The following is a 10,399-nucleotide window of genomic DNA, read 5'->3' as shown; positions in this document are numbered from 1 at the left end:
TATTTATGTATTGTATTTATTATTATTATTATTTATATATATATATATATATATATATATAATATATATATATATATATATACATATACATATTTATATATACATATATATGTAAATGTATATATATTCCGTGTTTTATATTTGTACGATTGTCTTGTTTAATATATTTTGCCTTAGATATCGCCGTTTTTGATGTAATCCACATCTAGTTCGGTCTTCATCTTGTTCCATTTAGCTTATTATGTCAAATTTGTGTTTTTGTATATAAATTTCGGTTCATCTTATGCAGCGCATTTCGCAAGTAGTAGATATACTTTTTGCGACCTGTCTATACTTGGGCTGCTTTGTGACATTTGCATAATATTATGTAAACACTGAACACTGAACACTGAACACTTCAGTTGCACACTGAACACTTCAGTTGCAATGAAACCATCGAATTTGGCCTATTTTAACTACACGAAACCATTTTCTTTTGCATGCCCTCTTTGTTTGCATATCAACCGAGATTTATTTCCTCTTCCTCTGCACAGGCAATCCTCTGCCCCACACACACAGCAAGGAGTGGACTGACGCTACAAAGGAGAAGCTTATCGCACAGAATGCCAATCCTATCTCTGGTATCAGCAGCAAGCAGCAGAAGTAATTGGTAAGTTTCAGCTGTTGTGTATCTATGCAATAGTCGCATTCAACTAGCCAGTTGGGGTTGTCTGCCTCGACCCGTGGGTATATTTTGGTTCCTGGGTTTTCACGATCTGGAATCGTATTGTTAGATGGTTCTTGCAGTGCATGTACGGTTGTTAAGTAGGCTCGCATACAGTTGGAATACGCTTTCAGCGTTTGTACTACACTCGCGCGCTGAATTGCGGTCGTTTGCTCGTAATCCTGATCTACTCGTGCTGTTGATGTGAATAGTCTATTCACTCCGAGTCAGACCAGGTAAGAGGGTTTCTCAATCTGGCTTGGGCTTGGGCTTGGTTAAACTGTTAAACTCTGTTGCATGTTTTTTAATTTCAAAGTCCTGGATTGAATGTTGTGAATGCACAGTTTGGGCCACCAAATGGTGCAACGCATGTCTTTATTTGTCCCCAAGTCGTATACCTTTTTAAGTAGTGCAACAGCTGCGATCGATAGTGTCTTAGCTTATTAGTATTATTGGGTTGCTACTACTGAAACGACACGAATGGCTTACTTACCGTGATGTGCTGCCGCTCCCCACTCTTACAGGCTGTTGTATGGGATTCAACTGAAGCCTTGGGCAAGTCCAATGATACCCCAACATAGTCGGCTAGCACCGGACGTGTCGGGCCCCACATATACAGTTTGAATTATTGTAATACATTCTTTCTTTTCTCGCCGAAGGCAACGAAGTATGTGCTGTGTTCTGGGTGATGAAGACCTCATCATCTCAGTCCATATCGGCGGGAAGGGGATGTGGCTCGTATACGTGAAGCCCCGAGGCGAGCGAGTGTAAGTAACAAATAGCTAAGGAAATAAATGGGAGCTTGGCCGACCAGTTTTTCTGAGTTAATTCAGGACAAGCGTACTTCTTGTTCATCACGTGCAACTGCAATTAATTATAGGGTTCTCGGTTAGGGTGATTAATCATGCACTTGTAATTGCTATGACCTCCGGGGCTGCGAAGCTTTTGAGATAATACCAGTCATCAGCACACGCTTTGCGAATCACAGGCGTACTGAGCGTACCACAGATTATCCCTTGTCGCAGTGATCTGCTCTACTTGTGTGATCTCGCATTTAAATGAGGCCTAGTTGTTGTTGTAACCACCAAATAAACGGATATGTAGGAGTATAGGTGAAATTTATTCATGTATCTCCTATTACAGTAGAGACCGTAGAAGCCAATCAATTATTATTGCGGTAGCACTCTACGTAAGTGAGTAGCCTTTACTTTGGCCGCCATGAATTGACTCACCTTAGATCTGAAGCGCGGCTAGAGTATACGGCGATACACACTTTACTATCATCGAAAAAGATCAATGGGATGGTCCAAATTTGATTCTGTGTTAGGAAACCCTCAATTTATTTTTAGAGTCTGAAGCGATATAATGTTCCAACTTGCACACGGAGGGACACCTTAGTCTCTTTTGCGTATAGGCTCTTTTAATATCAAATTGTAAATTAAATTTACATTATATATCGGCTCTATTCTTAAATTCACGGGGCGCGGATTCTCACCGGGGGGGTTGGGTTGGGTTGGGGTTCGTAGAAGAATGTACACTTTTTCGATACCTTGAAACCACTTATATTCATCGAGTTTCGGGGATGCAGTGTTGTCAACAGTACTGATCATGTCGAAATGTATAGCTCATAGACCAGAAACATTGGTAACGCTATACTGTTTGTGAGGGGACATTCCACCCGCCAAAGCAAGTTTTTGTACATGTGATTGACTCTAATTTTACGACAAATATGCCGATTTTGGTGGTGACAGAACCTAAAAACTTGGAAAATGGATCTTTTTGACCCTAAAGTTTGTGGCCCCAAATTCCAAATAAGGACCGTAGGGATTTTTTCTGGGTGAAGGACGGGGTCACGGGGCCAGATGACTATGCTACACCTACCACCTGTTCACGCCGTCTCGTTGTCTTGACTCCGTCTGATAACTGGAACTTGGTTGCACACGACTAACTTCGCCGTCTAAACTAAATTGACGTTGGGGAAAGCATTCTTCACCCGGTTGTAGTACGTGCTTGTGGGGCAAAGGACCCCTTCATACTCGCTCGCACGCTTTCTTCCAGCGGCATTTGGCACACCACTGTCCATGTGAACGTACGATTGGGGCTCATGAGTAAAACGTAGGTCGTTGGAAACGAACTATATCAAGGACATTCAAAGCTAAAAAATAAATAAATAAAAAGGCTCGCCACCGCCACCTGGCCTGTATACTTCCTATAAAAAAAAAAAAAGGTAAGATATGCGTATAACAACCATATAACAACCTTATATATATATATATCAAATATATATCTACATATTCGGACTGATAGAAGCAACGACGAAAATTGATACAAAAATGCACTTCTATCATATATATAACTATTCATATTCATATATGTATATACATGCACGCATGTATAAACACACACTTGCATGCATGTATAAACACACATGCATGCATGTATAAACACACACTTGCATATATATGCAATTATACATGTGTACTTTCGCACATTTGAATTTAAATAGATACGTATATGTACATAGCGTACACACATTCGAACACGAATTGAAGATTATAGCGTACACACATTCGAACACGAATTGAAGAGTCGTAAAGATTCAAACTTGTATCAAATATTTGAACCTGAAAATAGCTTATTTAGTGAGGACACAGACAGTAAACGGATTTGAAATATACATACATATTGCTTATCATATAACTCGATGAACAAATATTGTAGTCCACAAACACATCAACATTGTACAACTAGCCATGAAGGATATAGATAGCCGTGTATCACATAGTATCACATAACTATTTGCTACTATTGACCAATTTATAGATATACCTGATCTCGTTCGGCTACGCCATAGCGCTTTCGACACTTGATGCCTGCATTAACATCCTCAGGCACCTTGTCAATCCTCGCAAGCGGTAAGCTCGCATTTTTCTCCGTAATCTATATATTTGTATAAACAAGATGGATTTCGCAGAGAAGAACAAGATTATGAGCAAAAAGAAAAAGAGTTGTCAACCCCAAAACTCAGCAAAAATCACAAGTTGATATAGTGTTTCGCTAGAAGCAGAAAAAAAAGGAAAGAAGAAAAGAAGAGACACAAAAGCGCAATTTAGTTGCACCGAATATTTAACTCTATTTAAAGGATGAGCGATAGGACTTCTCCAATCTTAACACTATGTACTCAATGACACTTAATTGAGCCAAAAAACAACAACGACAAAAGGAGCATCCCTCATACTCATACCTTGGTCATGTATCTTCCCACATACTGTGTTATACAGTGCACGGAAGTGATATGCTTCTTCATACCGGCATACGTCCCTAATTCCTTTTGACAAGTCTGATATAAGCAGCTGAACAGCAACAGAACAAGTAATTAAAAAGAGGAAAAATGTCAGCGAGTCGTTAATTAAATTAAACTCTGTCGGATAATATATATATACAAATATGATTGAGGAAATGTATATAAATATTATATGTATGCACATGCATACATATGTTTACATACAATCCTTTACAACTTTGCACCGAATAGGAACGAAAGGCCGCACCCCGCTAAATTCCAGAGTTCCTTCGATAGAAACAGTTCAAAAACACTCAGACACAGAAAGAAATAAAACGCCTCGATTACAGCATTGAACACACCAATATAAAGGTTTGGTGCCATCCAGTTTACTATTCGATCCCTTCGCCGCCAGCGTCAAAGTCGAACTCACTGTACGTCTCTCGGCTATTTGTTTACCGTTCTTAATCATAAGAGGTCTCAGCTTCTGGCCGTTGGCCGAGGTTGGTGAAGCCACGGTGGATGCGGTTGAGGCGCCCTTTTCTTCCTCACTGTTCACTCGGGCAATGCCATTTTCATCAGTCACTGCACCGTCACAGGCTGCAGAGGGGGTATTGAGAATGTTTGGATACACATCAACAGTGTGGTGACAGTAGAGTGAGACTGGCGAGGGAAAGGTCAATAACAATATAGATATATAGAGTATACGATGATAGTCAGACGGGTATCATGAACGATAGATTAAAAAAAAAAGGTTTACATCTGCTGATATGTCATGTTGTTGAGGGACGGACGGTATGCAAACATAAGACGTCGGGGATGTACACTTGTTGTTATACAAATCCCGACTAATCCTAGGGATGGAACGGCTAGAGTGAGTGGTACTTAAAGAGACTAAGTATGCAGGTCCCATGATCCCAAAAGTACATGAGGATATATGCCTGCGGTGCGCTGTCATGCCTGATTCGAAGCACTCGTACGCCATTCGCCACACAAACACACACATTCGGGGTACTTACAGAGATTGGATAGCGTACTCAACACTTCTGCGGCCATCAGTTCCTCAGTTTTGCTGATGGACGAGCTAGTAGCTGTGCTGGCACTCGCAGCCACGGTATTCTCTGTCTTGATCAACACGGTCCCCACGACCCTAAAACGATACAAGCACAAATTTAGGTGTGTGTTATAGTGCTATACGGTATGATTTACTTAGTAAACGGATCCTTCTCAAACGCCCACACAGACGAAACGTATTTGAATTACAACCTACTATCACATGCTCACCTCGTGTTGATGTTATCCACGTCATACTGGGTGGCGTGAAGCCTCGATGTGTTGTGTTGGACTGGATACAAACCAGCATCGTCACCATGCGAGCGTAGTGTCATTGGTCTGTGAGAGGTATAGGATAGGTCAGTGTCCTGCCAGACATACTCAGTTATTTGCGCATCATTGAAAAACAAGCCGGAACAGAATCTGAGCGGATCTTCAAGCAAAATGAGTTTGTAAACAAAAGAGACATGGTGGACGATACTGGAAAGGCGGGTGTAAATCCGAGAGATAGAGATTTGAACTTACCCTGCGGGCCTATCGATGGTAGCAGCAGGTATTGTCCAGTCGACCTGCGATAGTTGTGCGCAAAATAAAACATACTTGGTTTGAATATGAGCGGCTAAGTTACATTACAATATACTTAAGTATACACGCACCGCAAACATATACTATATATATATACATACATATACATAAAAATATCGAAAAATAACGAAATGGGGGCGCCTCTGTAGTCAGCAGAATGCCCATAAACATCTAGGCTGAATAATAAAGGCGAAATATAAAGGAATATAGATGAAGGTTGGAGAATTTAGTGCACCGCAACCCACACACATATATATATGAATATCTTTGTATACATACATACACGCATAGACAAATTATACATATATTTGTACATTTATAGCAAACAGACATGTGTACACTTATCATCATAGGCATACTTCTCTATATACAATTGTAAAACATATATGTATATATTCAAGCATTTACGCATACGGGACAGAATAACAGGAAAAGCGCAGAACAACTACCAGACAGTAATCCTTCATACAATCCAGCTGCGCCAAGTATGATACAACAATAGTATGCAACATGTGTGTATATGCAGACACCTTCATGTCAAGCGTCCAAGTGAATGCGTGCGGATACACACATCAACATAAACGATCCCACACAAGTAACCAAACCCGTGGCGCCATTTCCTCGATTCCAATGGGCTCTTACCACAAGTGTGATAATATGTTTCTCTCGGCGACATCGCTTATTTCTTACGTACCTTTGCCTCCTCCAATGTTTTCGCCGTGGCTTGGACCTCAGTGCGGAACTGACAGCCAGAGTCGCCCCCACTCATCACCATGAAGTCAGTGGTGGCCCCGTTATCCTGCGACCCTCCCACAACGTATACATCACTTCGTGGAACCTACAGATACGAATGTATTATATTTGTAAGCATCGATACAGAAGTAGTCTGTTATCCATAAGTACACAGAAATTTAAGTACAGTACTTGCTACGCGGGGGTAGTATATATCATTTATCGTGCTACAGCCGATGGTTGCTTAAATGTGCTGGCGCGAACTATCACGCCACGAGGTAAATAGCACAGGTATATGAAGTCCACACCGTGTAAATCACGAGCAGATAGCAAACACCATGCAACCAACTATATAAGACAAAACGCCGACACAACAAAGTATACGCAAGTTGCGTGTGTACAAGACACACCTCTACTTCACGGTCATCTGAGAATTTGACGATCACGGCATCAGTGTTGTCACCGCTGGTGGCTTTGGTCACGGAACCCAGATAGAACTGATCATCCTCCCAACGCACACGTACCCTGCCATTCAAGTAGAGTTGAGTAAAAGCGATAACAAGATATCGGAGAAGTCAGATGATAGTAAAATTCGAAATAGCGTAGTACTGAGGCTGTGGACGTGGATACGAAGTACCTGAGCAAATCCCAGAGCTAACATGATACCAATACATACCACTGCCCGACAGTAACCTCTTCCTCCTCAGCCATCATATTCTGTATCATATGTATATTGAAGTGAAGCGCCTGTGTTGTGTTGTAGCAGCAGCAGTAAAGCAGTCGGAGAATGGTAGCAACAAGATCTGGAATCGCACCGGAATTTGGCTGCAGTCTTTTGTGATAATAATATGAGCTATTGAAGCCTACCACTTGGTGGTTGTCATAAGTAAACTGTCGCGTAGTACGTTTGAACTTGTAAACACGTATGACTCAACCTCATCAATCTCGCTTGTTTGCAACAAATGTAGCCGAATTCGCTTAAAATACAGACCTTCTGCGCTCTCCTACGATTATGGGCTTAGGTCTTAGGACTAGGCTGAAGGCAGTAATCGATACCGCTAGGAGAGGTTTACCGGGACCTAGTTTCTTTTTGAAGTGGTTCCATTTTTTTAGTAGCTTCTACCGGCATTATTGTACTATTAGCTATGCTTAGTTCCCGTATATCTTCTAGAAAACGTACTATTCTTGTTTAGGGCTTGTACGTTTTCCCATCGATGGGATACTTATTGCGTATTCATGGGTCTACTTGTTGCCGTACCTGTCGTAAATGTATTCAAGAGTGGAAAGCTCGGTGATGTTTGATGAACCTGTGAGAAAAATATCCCCAATAGTCGACCAAAATCGGTGTTTTGTATTATCGAAAATCGGGTTATTTCCAAATAGCTGATACTGGATAACTGGAAACATAGTGTTAGTAGAATATAAAAGAACGAATTTTACTGTAGGTATGGTTTCAAAAATATTAATTGTCAGAAGCCCATTCGGGGTAAATCAGGACAATCATCATGGTTTTTTTCGGGTTGGAATCGGGAGATGGCCCACAAAACTGAGGGGTTCATCAGGATTTCAATCCAATTTTTTTTTTCCTGTTTGGAATAAAAATAAAATAAATAAATAAATACAACACACCTGCAGCTGCCAGTAACCAGAGCGAACAGAGAGTGGACCACAACTATCATGTGCAAAGAATACAGCACAGCAGTGAGCAGGGCAGTATTTAGCCAGCGGGCCAAAGCCCCAGGCCCCCAGAGGGGGTTCGTATTGCCTCATATTTACTATGATACAGCACATATTATTGCAGTGACAACAATTTTGTTTCTATTTTTATATAAAATATATATATATAATATAAATTCAACATGGCGCGGAGCCGCAGATTTTAGTCACGACTCGCGTCGCAACGACTCGCCCAGTCGCACGCTGGCCGCCTCACGGTCGCATGCCCACAAAAGATTAAAAAAAATCACTCCCAGCAGTCCAGCTGAGTCCAGACTCGGGGACTCCAGCTACAGTACTTAAATAATAACCACTAACCACTGACCAGTCCACTGTGAGTCTGTGACCAGTCGCTTAGGACCCAGAGGACAGTCACAGAGGCCCTCATCAGGGGAGACTCGCAACTTCTCAAGTCGCGTCTCGAAGCTCAAGTTTAGCTTAGACCTCAGACTTCAAAGTTCAGAAGCTCGGTGACTTGTCCACTCTACTAGTAGTAGAGGGTAGTGAATCCAGTCACCAGTTTCTCCCCTACTACTCCTACTAGTAGAGAGTAGAGAGAGCGGGCCCAAGGCTCCAAAGCCCCAGGCCCCAAAGCCCCAAGCCCCATAGCCCCAGGCTCAGGAGTCAGGACGAGAGAGTGACCCCTGGCCAGTCACCACTCACCAGACTTGGTCTAATTTCAACGTTTTTCTCTAGATCTTTTACATTTACCGGTAAAGTATAAATAAAATTACCACGCTATAAATATCACAAAACAACAAATACTATATTTTAATTAGCTATTACAGTTCCAAAAAAGCCCGCCATACAGATTTTGATATTAGCTTGACGAATCATAGTACATTATTTAAGATTCTACTGAACAATATTGATCGGCACTCTGATAGTTAGAAATGAAACCAATCAATTGAAACTAGATAAATAGAACAAGATCCTATTGGATTAAAGGTTGGGCAAAAACTAGTCATCATAAAAACGAGTTCATATAGGAAAATATCATCCCCGACGACCGTAACTTTTTTTTCTAAATGTATTTCACAGAAAAAGTAAAATTACGAAAACGTAAATAGCCACCTCAACAAACAGGGTAAGAAACTTTCAATTATGAAAACGTAGTGATCTGTATGTGCTGTGTTGGAAAAATCTCATCGTGCATATTTTAATAACCACTCCTCATTGCGTTATTTTTAGGCGACATTTAATCGACTTATGTCAGCCAGAAATATTGCGCCAGAAATAATCACATGAACAAGAACTATGTGTTCAATTTAAAAATAGGAGGCTATGCATAACCCGAATGGAACTTGTGGAATCGCATTTAAAAAATATTTATCATTTTAAAAATGCACGTCTTGACAGCAGCGCGATAACGAATATGACTAATAAAAGTAAAGCAGCATATCGCTCCACACATACAGTAGAAAATCAGCTTGAAAATCTAAACAGCGGACTCGAGCCTCAGAAGTCTGAGCGGTTCATCGCACTAATTTACACACTCTCTAGTTGTGTGGTACATACTACATAGCGTAGGACCATATCCGATTTCTTTCATCCGAGTCTTCTAGTCTCTACCAGAGAAAGTAAGGAATGGGATACTAAGCTGTACTGCTTACCTGCGCATACAATAAAATTGCTGCTACGCTAATTGTTGTTGCATTCAAGAGAAAAAGGTAACAAACCGTCAGAAATTTAAAGAACCTCCCTATAAAGCACACAAAATCATTGATGAATATATATATATATATATATATATATATATATATATATATATATATATGTGCATACATACATAGATATACATACATACATACATATACATCCATATATATATATATAAATCTACATATACATGTATATATATATATATATATATATATATACCTTTATATAAATGTATTTACATGTATACACACACACAGAAATATCTACATAAACATATAAATACATATGAATATATATGTATATACATGTATATATATATATATATATACATATATATATATATATATATAGTATATACATACATACATGTATATATATATACACACACATATATACATATTTATATATACATACATACATACATACATATATACATACATATATATATATATATATATATATATATATATATATATATATATATATATATACATATATGTATAAATATATACATATATATATATACTTAGTATATACATACATAGTATATACATACACACACGCACACACACACACATATATATAGAGTATATACATATATATATATATATATATATATATATATATAGAGTATATACACACACACACACATATATATATATATA

General features: G+C 39.5%; 2 protein-coding genes across 2 annotated transcripts in view; one reads left to right on the top strand and one right to left on the bottom strand.

Moving 5' to 3' along the window:
* The window catches only part of SARC_01200 (cytochrome c oxidase subunit IV), a gene marked incomplete at both ends in the record, with an annotated part of 3,532 nt that extends 2,886 nt beyond the window's left edge, over positions 1 to 646 (top strand). The window contains one exon of the mRNA XM_014305090.1: positions 534 to 646. Coding sequence (XP_014160565.1) covers positions 534 to 646 — 113 coding nt within the window. The remainder of the gene's footprint in view (positions 1 to 533) is intronic.
* A 1,458-nt stretch (positions 647 to 2,104) lies between these two features.
* SARC_01199 (hypothetical protein) lies at positions 2,105 to 7,436 on the bottom strand. Its single transcript, XM_014305089.1, has 10 exons — positions 7,033 to 7,436; positions 6,767 to 6,881; positions 6,319 to 6,462; positions 5,565 to 5,608; positions 5,271 to 5,378; positions 5,006 to 5,136; positions 4,349 to 4,586; positions 3,948 to 4,056; positions 3,533 to 3,643; positions 2,105 to 2,778 (listed from the first exon to the last, which is right to left on the bottom strand). The coding sequence occupies exons 1-10, from the start codon at positions 7,080 to 7,082 to the stop codon at positions 2,734 to 2,736; spliced, it is 1,095 nt and encodes a 364-aa protein (XP_014160564.1). The 5' UTR covers positions 7,083 to 7,436; the 3' UTR covers positions 2,105 to 2,733.
* Between the last annotated feature and the right edge of the window lie 2,963 nt (positions 7,437 to 10,399).

This window comes from Sphaeroforma arctica (assembly GCF_001186125.1).
Source record: "Sphaeroforma arctica JP610 unplaced genomic scaffold supercont1.46, whole genome shotgun sequence".
NCBI lineage: Eukaryota > Ichthyosporea > Ichthyophonida > Sphaeroforma > Sphaeroforma arctica.
Note: the sequence above shows the minus strand (reverse complement) of the source record. Positions and strands in the feature narration are given on the sequence as shown.

Coding starts and splice junctions, on each gene's coding strand:
- SARC_01199 (XM_014305089.1), bottom strand. CDS start 7,082: ATGATACAGAATATGATGGCTGAGGAGGAAGAGGTTACTGTCGGGCAG. Junction 5,137..5,270: donor GTGGATAACATCAACACGAG/GTGAGCATGTGA, acceptor GTATCGTTTTAG/GGTCGTGGGGACCGTGTTGA. Junction 2,779..3,532: donor GCGTAGCCGAACGAGATCAG/GTATATCTATAA, acceptor TCACATGGACAG/TGGTGTGCCAAATGCCGCTG.